We start from the raw sequence: 13,901 nt of genomic DNA, 5'->3' as shown, positions 1-13,901 counted from the left end.
TGTGATACAAATGAAGCCACCAGCTTCTAGAACTACCAGCAGGTGCCATAGAGGGCGCTGTTCGCCACACCTACGTTGTGCTATTGCTTTAATTACAGATGACCCCGTTTTATATCACATCGCTTAATATCATGCCCCGCTTATTATCACGATTTTTGCAGAACCACTCGCCATGCACCATAGGTTCTTTGAGAAATGACCTCTCTTAATATCATCTCACGAACCCGCTTATTGTCACGTTTTCTGCAGCCTGTCGTGTCTGGGCTTTACTAAGTAACCACACGATAGAAGTAATTTCCATCGCAACTAACAACCAATAATCATCTCGGCTGCTAAACTGACATTTTGTGCAGCCTGTCAAATGCTGCGTGGGCGGTCTTAACGGGATACAGTTCAGTTACAAAACACCAAAGTCACCAAATTTTTCTTTTTTAACATACTTATTAAAAAAAATAAAAATAAAAAATAACACCACCACCAAATGCAACTCCAAATTGATAGCTTTCATCAGTCGACAATCCATGCCTTTTTTAGATAATGACACTTAATGCGGCCCCCATTCACCTCAGGCACAGCTTTCATAGATAACGTTAATCACAAGGGCACGGAGCATGGCAGCTCTGGGTGAGTGGTGTCCTTCAAGGTGTTTGAAGGCAGCAAAATGGCCATGTTGTTTTTTTAAGCTCCCGGTAGTGAAATGTGTTTATTCAGATACAGACACAGACAAACTCCAGCATCCAACACACCAAGGGGTCTCTTTAATTAATCTAAAGGGTAGCAGCTCTGATTACCACCATCCTTCAGATAATTGGAATAGTACCCTCTGGGTCCTGTTGTGTGTTTTTACAGACAGAAGTACACTAAGGAGAAGCACTGTTAGATGTTTGACTAGAGGGACACAGTTTAATGATCTGGTCCTGGAGGGCCATTCAGATCAGGGTTTAATTGGGCAAATGAAATAATGAACTACTTTATCGTTTCATTCATTTGATTAAACGACTTAGAACAGGCCTGGAATGGAAGGGCCAACTGTGATCTATACAGTGGTGATATTTAGATCCATCAACATTTGGATCAATTGAATTGACCCCAGATGGCCAATAAAAAGTGCCAGCTGTGTTTTATAAGAGAGATCTGGTATAGAAAATTCTGATGCTGCTCTTGTAAATGTTTCCTATAGTAAACACATAGCAAAGTGTAATAAAGTACGGTGAAAGCATGGCAAAGCATGGGTAAGCATTGTAAAGAACAGCCAGGTATGCCAAAGGGATTGGTTATAATTCTCATCTTATCCATGACTGTGTTAGATAAAGTGTTATAGCTCCCAGCTCCCAGCCAGACTCTAACCTCTTAACTGCAACTCAGAAAACCTGTTGATTAAATAAGCTATAAATAGGAAACCAGAACTCAAATTACAGTCTTTTATGTTGCCTGAAGTGAAATGTCACTTTGCAAGCATTGCCATTTTATGTTTACACTGGAGAAGTCTTCAGAGTTGTGTCAAATGCCACTGGACATTAGCTAATAAGTGCTCACAATGCATTTAAAACTAATCTAATCAAAGTTTTTTCTCAATTTACTAAGCAAATTTACTAAGGCCCTCCTAATAGTCAAAGTATATATTTGAATGAAGATATCAATGAGTCTTGCAGAGAATTTAGTAATTTAGTATTGAATATAACCTGTTTTATGGGACACTGCAGTTGTAAATGGTGCAGAACTGTCACAGATGTATTCTGAAAAGGAATTCTGATTTCCTTGTTCTCTACTGCAAAAAGCCAGCCATACACCCTGCCCTTGAAAGATGTGTGTCTACCGAAGCGTGGAGTTCACTGTAACCTTTGCTACGGCAGAATAATGTACCGTGAAGCTTTCTACTGAAGCCCTGCCTGTCATGGATGTTTCATCCCTGTGTTATAAAGCATGGCATTGTACAGGTTACTGCAGTGGACTGGTTTGATATGGTCGTGAAAGTTAATAGATTGCAGGTTGAGCATTAAACAGTATTTCCTGGATGTTTTTAAAACACTCTAGGACATGCGGGCACCGATTCTGTTAAAACACTGTTGTTCCCCTGTTTATAAATGACAAATTGCCTGATGGTTTTGTGATCTAAAGTCAATTGGGGTATTAGAGTTGAGCCGCTAAAACTAATTTCATGTGTAACCTGAGCCAGATTTGAACCCAGGTCTCCAGGGTCATCATGAAGCTAGTAAATTTACTGCCTTTGCCACCTAGCCAATTGTCAGGCTGCAGCATGTTATTAATGAGGAAGATTACTCGTCTTAAAAAAAAATGGTAGTATTAATTGAGTCTCGTAATCTAGAACACACTCATTCATCCATGAGGGGTCTGTTGTCTTCTTACTTTGTAATAATAAAGGGCTGCATGCTGGATGAACTATCTTTGGCAGGGCTACCAAGTTGCCATTAGCAAGGTTAGTGGCTTCTACAGCATGCGACTCAAAGTTTCCTCAGTTGATATATTACTCTGTATAATAATGTTAATCATGTGCACATGTTGTTTTCAGTTGTATTTTGTGAAGAGTCTTGCCTCCTGCTTAATGACTGCAAGTTCTCTCAATGCATCAGTAATTCTTGATTATGACCTATATGATATTCAAGTAGGAAATTGGTTTCTAGTTGCACCTCTGCTTTAAACCCAGCTAATGGATTGTATTTCCCCAGTATACCATTCAGTGCATGTCTAGCTCCCTACCTGCCATTCTGAACGTTTGTGCTCTCTCGTCTTGCAGTGTTTGAAGCAGCGACGAGGATCAGCTTTATCTGTATCATGTGTGACCTTTGAAACAAATTCCTCCCTGTTTCTAAACTGAAGAGATTTCATTCTTCCAACCGGTCCTCATAGCTCATGCCATTAAGTTCTTGAATTAAACTGGCTGATGTTCTCTGTACCTTCAAGCGCAGTATTTGTTTATGTAGTATACGTCGTCATCCTCCTCCCCACATTGAACCAAAGGACATTAAGGATATGAGGATTCTAGCAGCTGCTTCGTGGAAGCAGACTTCAGAGAACATGATATCTGAACCACGTTGTTTCGCCTTGCTGGCTGTCTAACCACTTAGTAGTCATTATCTCTCCAGGAAATCCAAACCACAGCTGTGTGAGTGATGACTGGTATTGCCACACTGCTTCCTTTCTGCATCTGCTGCAAGGGATCCAGGTTCTTTACTTTCAGTTTTCATGGACAATAAAATGCAATGCTGTTTATTCCATTCCAGCTGAAGTATGATGTGGACCACATGCAGAAAACTAGTTAATTGAGTTTTTACTACCGTCAAACACATTCTCTTTCATGATAGCTCTTCTTTCGCAGCACAAACACCTATCCTTTTCTGTATCACGTGTTGTTTATGTAGCATCAAATGGAGAACACATCTCTCCAGAATTTCAGAATTTGGTCCACTTGAGCTGGAATGACCCTATTGGAAACATCTGCATCTTTGGACTATCCATAGTTGTAGACAGTAAGCAAAGGGTTAAAGCTCATATTATAGTGAATTTGTAATTACATTTCAGATTGCCCCTTTTACCATATATTTTTATATTTTGACATTAATCATATTATTACTTATCCCTGGTTACAGGGATATAGCGGAGGTGACTTCTGTACGCATGTCACACTTTAGACTTTTACAAATATCTAGAGATCCACCTCGATAAAGACATTCTTTAACACAAGCTCTGGAGTATCTGAACATGGGGATAGGAGGTGGAACCTGTTCATTGTCTTCTCGAAAATGTTGACTAATATCGAAATAACCAATTGCAATGAAACTTTATTAAGAAATTCTTTCTCACAAAGTAGTGAGAGAATCAGATTTGGGGATATTTGGCGGAATCTGTCACACAAAAAATGGGGACCCCGATCGTAGCTGTCCACCTATCTGCCTGCATTGATTTTGCATCAGTCTTCACCAATCTTGTATCATACCCTCCAAGCATCCTGCTGACGTTTGATCCACAGCTGTCATTTTGTATTAACAGCAGTGGCGGAGGAGGTGTGTTTCAAACATGCTTGTTATTGATGTGTACAGCTGGCTTGCAGCCTCCATTTCAATTGCTTTGGGATGTCTAAGCCAACCTTCATAGAGTGCTTTGAGACAGCGTGGGAAAGCAGTACTTAACATTTCATGGATTTTAGAAACGTCAAAGAACTGGCATCAAATGTGTGAATTTACACCCCCTGAAATTATCAAAATTACCACTAATCATTCATTTGTTTTTTAAAGGATTATTCATGCTGAAAGGATTCAGTGATATTTAAGTTTATTATTTTGTGCAGAGCCATTATGAACTGTGCCAATATTAAGGACGAAACATAAAAAGGTGGAATGAGGTGATATTTTGCCAGCATGTATTTTAATGTGAAACGCTTGTATGTAGCAGAATATGATTTTCCAACTCCCTAACAAAACGTAACAAATATATCATCCAATACAGAAAGTTTCATCCAAATACCGAAAACCTCCAAAACTATAAGAGGTTGATTTGATCAATCTCTCCCTCCTGGGGAAATCCATTTTTGGTTTTTTGGAGCATTTTACTGCACTGGTGAACCCCCCCTAGATTGCATCAGCCACCGAATCGGATTGATTTATGCAGTCCATGTGGATTCCCTGATACAGGGACATGCTCTGAAAACATCCAGCACTGACATATGTGACTATAATGCTGCTAAAATTATATTAATTTAGATCTCAATGATTACTGTAAAAGTATGAATGACTACATGACACAGAAATGGACTCAAAACAGAATTTTCAATAACATTTGGTTTCAAAGTGATTCTAGAGGAGGATTCTCTGCATATTTATGCAATGTCATGTAGCCTTTATGAAGGTGATATGAATGCTAAATAGTGTCTAATTCAATTCGATAATACATACAGCCCTTGGGTGAGATTAAACCATTTCTATAATTTCGACCATTGATGTTTAACATTTACAGTAATTCCAACCTTTGATCTTTAAATTGTTTAATTTTCGAATCCAGCTGAATACTGTAGATTAGTCAATAATAACACAGAGAGAACAGTGAATTACTCAAAGTGACTAATAACTATAGTAGTCAAAAGCTCCTTTTGTGAAAGGCAGTTACACTGTAAATACTAACATGGTTAATTATTAAGAAGCAGTGGACACTGTCAATGGCATTTTGAATGAATATCAGCTAATTGCCTAACTGCATTCAAAATGGTGGACAATTTCACTGATTCACCACTTATGCTTAAGCTTTGCATAATATTATCTACCGTTTTAATGAAGTGCTGTTCTTCACAGTATTGCACTTAAACCTTTATTTTGATGTTTCAGTTCCTGCCTCTTCATGTGAAAGATTTCCTGCTACCTCAGGCAAAATATGCTCTTCAAGTCTCCAGCCTTTTGTTGCAGTTTATGGATTTACAGCAAAACATGAACAGTTGAACTGCATTTGTTTGCAAAGCAATGTGCTATGTCATGCAGAGAAAGGGTCCCGCTATCCTAATGCAGCCCTTACAAGTGTTCCTTGCTGCTTGATCAAATCTGTGCAGTTTCTTCACTGAAGAGATAACAAACAAGCTATATTTCATCAGTATGAGATATTTTCAAAGCATTCAGTGTTACAAAGTTGTGTTTAACCCTTTTATGTTTGACATATTGAAAATAGCTGAAAGAAGTGTTGTTTTGGACACATCATAAATATATTTTTCATTGAAAATTAAAAAAAAATGCCGTTGCTTTATTTGGGGAAAAATGGCATCCTCAAATGAGGTCATCATGCATTTGCGTTTTTCATGTCTCCAACAAAGACATATGAGGTCGACATGCATGACAGGATTTAAAGATCTTCAATTATATTACTTCTATTTCTTGTTTGGTCATTAAAGTTAATTAAAGACTGGAGTATACTGTAGGTGGTTTGGAAAGGTGGTTTGAGAAATTATTTCTATATTTGCCAAGAAAAAACCTCCTTCTACTCAGCAGCCTTGAACAGACTGACTGCTCCTCTTAAATACCCTGCACCTGGTCCCAATTTAACAATAGCTACCAGGTGCAGGGGATAATTAATAATAAAACAATTAACAAATTAAATGAAACAATAAAACAATACAATCAAACAAACCAAAAAGGTGCATTTTCTCTTCAGGGAGGTTTTAACCCCCTCCCTGCTGTCTCACACAACCTGCTGCCTTACAATATATATATATATATATATATATATATATATATATATATATATATATATATATATATATATATATATATACACAGTATTTGTCTTTTAGTTTGTACTTTTAGTTTGTAAAGCTAATCAAAACTTTAATTGAAAATATAGGGCTTATCATATCAATCAGTTGGATTAGATCTAGTACACTGAAGTTTAATTAACAGAAGTGCTCTTGTGATATGTAATGTATTCATTAAATGGCCAACCAGTCACTGGGCCAGTCTCCTCCATTGCAGCCACATTCTCACATGGCTGGAATGCAGGGAGCCAGGGACCAAACTGCCCTATCTCTGCCAAACTGCAATAAAATAACACAGTGACTCACAGTGCAACAGCGGACAGCTCGTCCTGTCTCTCTTTGTGAAGTTCCTGTACAAACGCCCTGGTGATACCTGGTAATGGAGAGACGGGGGAGGCGGTCGTCCATATGCCTGTGTGTCACCCTTGTGCTTATATCTAGAGAGCCGCGTGTCCAGCTGTGATGAAGTTTGCTAAGGACCTTTTTTTAGGACATTGAGTATATCATAATCATATGAAAGCTTTTCCCATCAATAACTTTAAACAGCAGAGTTTGGGCTAATGCCTTCACCTGTGTTTAAACAATGACCAGGAGTTTAATGTTGAAATCTTCTATTTTGCCTCAAGAAGCTCAGTTTTAGCTGTGCACAATAATAACCTTGAACATCCTTTAAAATGTGTCTCTGCAGTATGCGGTCGGTTGATAATAAATCTTAGCGCTTGCTTGTGAAGACTCTATCTCGAGCTTCTACTTCCCAGTTCTCAGCAATTCTCAGTTTATCTTGAAGTTTTAGCTGTTTAACTGTATGTGTGATTGTAATCAGAGGGTACGCATGCACGGTCCTGTTTTGAAGCAAAGACAAAGAAAAATGTCCACAGAGGAATAAAATCATTTTAGCTGCAAAAACCGCTCAGAACTAGAATGCAGTGCTCCTCTCTGCAACTGAGTTGTTTCTTTCAGCTATATTTATATATATTACATGTTTTGGGTTGAGTTTGTGCTGATGCTGGATACTACATTTATGGCTGCTCTCTGATTGGCTGAAACGACCTTGAGCTTTGTCTAAACCCTTCTCCGATTGGCTGAAACGACCTTGAGCGTTGTATAAACCCTCTAATACGTAACCTTTGTTTTCTGTGCCGTGGAGATTTTTGCTCAGCTAATTCGAGAGAAGAGCTGTTTTGTTATTCAAATGTTTTTCGTTGGAAAGTATTGGCTCGACTCTGAGAAGGACAGACATTGAGTTACACGACCTAACATTTAGATCACTCTTTACTCCGTGCTCTAGCACAATAATGACCCAAAAGGAAGTTACTGTACACAAAGATCGTATCTGTGTTTGGCCAGCAGCCAGTTCAGGCTGTACCCTCAGCACTCCACGCTGTTATGCAAGCATCCCTGCTCTAAGAATAGACTTGTAGGTGTTTCTTCAAGGACATGCAGATCTGAAGGAGGCAGTGGGTTAATGCACCAGAAGTGGGTTTGTGCCTAGCTCAGAAAAGGCATCTTCTGGTATATTCCGTAAGGAATGTAGTCTACATCACCAAACCACCACACAATTTACCATTAAAAGAATAACTGAAATGTACAGACATTGTTTTTTTTTTAATAGCTGTGGCCCTGCCCATGAGAGAAAGTGTGGTTTTGTTTTGTTTATTTTCATTCGGGGGAAAGGGGTCGTGATTGTTTTTTGTACAGAGTTAGTCAGTTTGGTTGCAAGGAAAGGCAGCTGGTGACTGGCCAGTTGCCGACCCCTAACCAGCAGGTGGGCATGTCCCAGAAGAGCGTCTTGTGATAAAAGGGATCAGCTGACACACCTTGAGGCTGCTGAAAAGCTATAGGAACCGGGGTCGTGGTTTGAATTATCAGGAACAAGGATTGGTTTATGGATTTTAAATCCCATGTAAAAGTATACAGGTGTGTCAGTGGGGCCTCCTTTACAGCGGAGTAGCGCTTGCGTGTTAACAGGCCGTTGTTTCTTAGTTTTGTTTTGCCTTTTCATTTTGTTGCAATCCTGGTAGCGTCACATGGTTTTATGGTTTTCTTTTGTTTCTGTAAATAAATCCTGAGCGGTGTGTCGATGTCATCCTTCCTGTCTGTCAGCGGGTAACCCACACCCCCTATCACAGTAGCATTTTTAGATATAGTTATATAATAGATTTTTATATCTATGACAACAGCGGAGCTTATCTGACACCCTTTCAAATCCACAGCAATGCACCCTAGAGGTACTAAGGAATGTCTGTATTGGACCTGAGTGATAATAACACACTATCAGATAGATGTTCGGTGCCACGTATACTCTACTCCCTTTTCAAAAATGAACAATTGCACTGCTCAGTAAAAGCCACACCTGTATTTAAACTCTGGCAGTTGATTTCACGTGCTGATTTGAGTCCTGTCTTCACCAATGTGAAAGATATTCCACATTATTTTAAAACACATACTACATTTACATGCACAAGGAATCAGTCCTTTTATACTGATTGTTTTGAACCTCTCAACAAATGTCTACATGCCAAACCCAGTGGGGTTCGGAGCAATCAATGCTTCTGAATCTATGAGCTTAAATACCCAGCATGGACTCCAGCTCTAAACTGGTTTACATGTCAAATAAATAGGGTTTGAGATTCGTTTAATCAAATAGGTAACTTGAATCTGACTAGATATGTGCATTTAAACGAGGTAACAGAAGATGTTTGAACAGTCTCTGACCCTACAGTTTCCTGGTTGGGAGTACAATTATTGCAGTTGGTTTCACACACTGTGGTTAGCACTAATTGTGAACTACTTTACCCAAGGCAATTTCAAGGTAGTCCAAAATTACTGGGTCTGTGAAACCAGCCTTTAGCAAGTTCCAGTTATATAATAACTCAAAACATTGAACTAGTCAATCCTTGAGTTGTGGAAGATGCCTCTCTCATCTCATTTTGCGTTCCTCTGTGCATCAGCTTTACTGAGCTGGGGATCATTCCAGCAGTGAATAAAGTCATAGTAAAGAAATCCAGTCTCTTGTAACACAGCGGCAGATCATAGTTACTGTGAGCGTGACACACTGACGCACGCCCTTCCCGCTGTGATCACCGGGGTCCTCTGTTCTATTATAAGACAAAGCTGTCTGTACGGCAGCCATCAGCCTGTGATAACAAGGGCTCACGTTGAAATGACATCTCGAGGCAGCACACAGAAGGAAGCTCTAGACATTTAGCTGCAGTGTACTGTTGTCTGCCTGGCTGATAATTACCGCTGTGTTTGTGTACTGAGCTCAGCACCTCCCTATCTAGCCCCCTACCGTTCACATCCATTCCCTTCCCTCGCTACCTCTTTCAGATTTCATCCCCTGCTTTCTTTATCTTTCACAGATTACTACCTATTACGCACTCTCATTCAAATCCCTTTTTCTTGCATTCTCTCACCCTTAACCTTTTCCCTGCCATGCTACATAATATGTCACATACATTACATTACATCTATTAAAATGATTGTATTTTTACAACCTCCTAACATAATTCAATTATTGATATTCTATATGAGATATCAGAAACCTGTGTTGTACTTTCAGTTCAGATCCCAATTGCTTAACTATGTATATACCAAATTATATTGTAAGACAGATGGATTTGAGATGATACATTTCTGAGGGTTAGACTGAAGCAGATCGCTGAAAACATCCTCATTTCAGACTCTGCAGTTTCCTTCCGCATCTGTATTTTAAACCCTACCCAGTTTTTTTTTTATCTCTTTGCTGCCACATTTCTTGAGACTACAGCTACCCAACCAGTTTATAGTAGGACCCAATGGGATCTCATGTGACTAGATGTGTATTTTATAAAGAATGTTAACCTGTGGGAGACTTGTGGGATGTTTTCAGGCTTCAAAATTCACATTCACATTTGAAATAAAAAAAATCATTTTAGCCAAATATATTATACTGTTTAATATATCTGTATATGTTTGTAAGTTATCACAATGTCACTCTTGCTTCCGGATACTAAGGGCACTACAAAAACTACTGTTTTGGATAAACAATCAAAAGTGTAGATGTATAAATAGATTTACTGTACTTTAGTTTGTCTTGACTTTCCACGCCACTTGTTTTGATTGCCTGAATGTAAGGACACCTTCCATAAGCTTTAGTGATGAGGTGCTGTTCTACAAGCTGGCAAATGGAATTTTTCATTGCAAAGGTCAATGTTCTGCACATCCCTGCCCATCTTTTCTTCAGGGCCTTCTATTCTCTCGTTTGATTTTCTTTATCTCTTTCTCCAGGCTGGAAGATGAATCCAGCGCAGCAGGACCTAAGAAAGCAGGGACCACGTGTCTCCCCACCAGGGCGATCGAATAGAGTAGTGCCAGCCGCTGAACCCAGGGCATCCCCCATGCAGGGGCCCACTGCTCCACATCAACTAAAGGAACCCAAACCCATTGGGGCAGAGGGGCCAGAGAAATCCAGACGACTCTCCCCAGCTGTGGCAACAGAGGGAGTCCCTGGATCCCAGCAAGCAGAACCCTGCAGACCAGGTGCAACCCAAGTGAGGGGCTCTGGGGAACCAGAGCCAGATAAATCTAGCGGGTCAAAACCAGTGGCATCCAGTGACCCAGTCCCCAAACCGCCAGGGCCTGTGCAGTCCAGTCGACCCCGGCCCACAGTACCTGGGGGACCTGGTTCTGTGGGATCCAGCAGACCTCGGCCTGTGGGATCAGGGGATGCAACACTGCAGGGTCCTGGAGCTCCGAGGCTGGCTAATTCAGGAGTTGCTCAGCCATCCGCCCGGAGTCCGAATCCTGGTGAACCAGCTGGGAAACCCTCAGTCCCTCCACCCAGCTCGGGGGGATCACAGCCTGCAAGAGGGGCTCAGACAGTCCCTGAAGCCAAACCACCCATGACACAGCCTGACAGAGCTCTCCCTTCCTCTGCTGAGTCTGCTGGGACAGGGTCTGGGAACTTGCAGCCCCAGAGAGCAGCAGGGGAGTTAAGGGATCCGGACGATGAGGACTTCAGGTGAGCCACTGGCTAAAGGACAAGGGTCAGTAAGGTTTGATACACATATCCATGTGTATCAAACCTTATAAAGGACCTACTTTGCATATTTTTTTTATGTGATCTTTATATCATATTTTAATATTTATCATGTCATATCGTTTAACAACATACTGAAGCTGTTTAAAGATGGCACTCAAATTAGCATAATTACACATGTAAGCCTACATAGTAATTATTTCATTTTTGATCGTCACTTGGAGGCCATATTTCCATTGTCCTTTATAAAGGGTGAACAGAATTTCTGGATTGTGAGCTCCTATAATATAGCAATGCAAGAACTGCACATACAGGAGTGTGTCACCTTTCTGTGATTCACTGTATCCGGGGGTGGTACTTTGGTGGTACAGTACTGGATTGTCCAGCAGCTCACTTTTACTTTGTGGAAAAATAGCATGTTACTCAGTCATATCCAATGTTGCCTTCTGGTCACAACATTATTTCTAAAACTACCCAGTGTTTTGTCATAGTGCAAGGCTTAAATAACCACGTTGATGTCACTGTATAATGTAGAGCTAAATAAACTTTTGCACTGCGGAAAGTGGCCAGTAGGGTTTGGGGACCAAAAGGTTCAAATTTAAGGTGAGGTGAGGTAGAAAAAAATGTGTCAAAAATGAATAAGATGCTAATTCTAACTTTTGCCAGTCAGGCACGGGGATGCCATGAGAGTTATCCTTTACTGCTTTTCAATTGCTTTTCCAGCAGACATATTGTGGCAAATTGTGTGGAGGTTTAGACCATCAAACTCAATTTGCTTTCGTTTGATTTAAAGCCAGGCCTCCATGGTGTCCCTGAGTGGCTCACCTGGTAAAGCATGGCATCATGGTGTGCAGGGTGAGTCATAAAGTCGTGGAAACACAGGTTTGTGTCCTGGCTGCGCAAAGTCGCTGGTCTTCACTGGGGATTCTCCTCATGGTGCTACAGGAGACCCTACAGTCAACCACCTGCAGGGCTGGAACGGCCACCAGCAGGGCTGGAACGGCCCCCTGCAGGGCTGGCCTTTGTCTTCTCAGGGCCGGTAGCTTGCTGACAACGAGTACCCCAGTGTGAAGAGACAAATGGCTTGGTCGTGGGACTGAAAAACCCCCACAGACCTTCAGTTCTTCTGAGCTGTTTTGAGAATTGCTGCGGTGAGAGAATGTAATGAGATTTGAATTTGTGGAGAAAATCAGGGGGAAAATAATTACAAGATAAATTAAATTAAATACGGCCTCCAGAAATGTTTACTTTGTCTACTTATTTAACATAATTTAAAAGTAGAGCAAGGGTAAAAAAAAAAGTCCTTAGATGTTATCTCTCGGTGGATTCAGCTCAGACCCCACTGGAAACTAGACAATATCTAACAGGAATCCATTGGAAACCAGGAAATGTACACCTCAGTAAGGTTCCCTTGCAAATTGTACAGTAGCATGGCACATTCTCAAACACTTTATCTTCTGCAGACAAAAAGGTTAATAGCCTCCTGGCACAAGCCATTACTTTCTATACTCAGTTAGTGCTGTAAAGCTATCTCTAATACACTCCGTCTTTTAGACTAAACCCTTAATACTTTAGCAGTGGCAGAGGCAATAACACAGTCCCCTATTTAACTTATTGACTGGTAATTGACATGTGTTACGGCAATCAGTCTCTTTGTGGTCTCTGTTACAACTGCTTGTGCAGGTCCTTCCTGCAACAGACAGTGAACTCCTGTCCATGTATGTGAATTCATTTCAACACTGAAGGCGTTCAGAAAGACCTCTAGTCGAAACATTGGTCATTGAAGTTATTACGTTTATTTATTAAAAACTCTGCATGTGTTAAATAGTTGTGGATGAAAGCCCTGGACTTGCTGTGTGGATAGTCAGACAGGCAGACAGACAGTCAGAGGGCTCCAGTCTCCAGTATTGGCATTCCCTCATCTAGCACAGGTCGTCATCCAGGCTAGTGCAGATGGACAGTCAGAGGGCTTAAGGCTGTGTTTCAAGCTCTTACATCTCATACATATTTCACAGTTAGCAAGACTGTCAGGTCATATGACTGGAGTTTTGATCTAATTGTCCATTCATATTTAACCACCCTTAATTAATATTTTTACCCAACGTGTACAAGAGTCCTAGAGCCATTATTCAATGGCAAGGTTACGAGAATTGAAACATTACAGTATGTGGACTAGTATAGTATGTTCTCCATAACTGCAGAAGTTTAAGCCGAGAAAGATCTGTGTTCATTTTTGGATCAACAGAAAACATGACGGTGCTGCGTGGCTAATGCAATAATTATTCATTAGTTTCTGATTGATTATAATGCGTTTCCCACTTGGAACCATCTGGTGACCTTTAAAATATGAATCTGTAAATATTCATACAGACTGCAGTCTCTGTGTAGTGTTGAGGCAATCCGGCTATGCTTGCCCTTCAAAGGCGCGATGTTATCAGGAGCCTGCAGCACACTCCACTGTCCCTGCTCTGTCACTTCCTCTGCATTGTCTCTCCACCACGTTCCTCCCCCACAGGCCTGGCCCCCTTCCAAGCACTCCAGTGTAGCCCCCAATGGGGTGGAACCAACAGTGGAGGGGAAAATTGTAGGCAGTTACTGTAGTCTGACTGAAATCATGTTGGAATGTGAGGT

General features: G+C 40.8%; 1 protein-coding gene across 2 annotated transcripts in view; it reads left to right on the top strand.

The window, feature by feature from the left end:
* The window catches only part of LOC117426663 (inositol polyphosphate 5-phosphatase K-like), a 36,240-nt gene that overhangs the window by 8,285 nt on the left and 14,054 nt on the right, over positions 1–13,901 (top strand). For both annotated transcript variants that reach the window (XM_059033266.1, XM_059033265.1), the window contains exon 2: positions 10,520–11,252. In XM_059033266.1, the coding sequence (XP_058889249.1) occupies positions 10,528–11,252 (725 nt within the window). In that variant the 5' untranslated portion in view covers positions 10,520–10,527. The remainder of the gene's footprint in view (positions 1–10,519; positions 11,253–13,901) is intronic.

This window comes from Acipenser ruthenus, chromosome 11 (genome assembly GCF_902713425.1).
Source record: "Acipenser ruthenus chromosome 11, fAciRut3.2 maternal haplotype, whole genome shotgun sequence".
In the NCBI taxonomy this organism is placed as follows: Eukaryota; Metazoa; Chordata; class Actinopteri; order Acipenseriformes; family Acipenseridae; genus Acipenser; species Acipenser ruthenus.
Note: the sequence above shows the minus strand (reverse complement) of the source record. Positions and strands in the feature narration are given on the sequence as shown.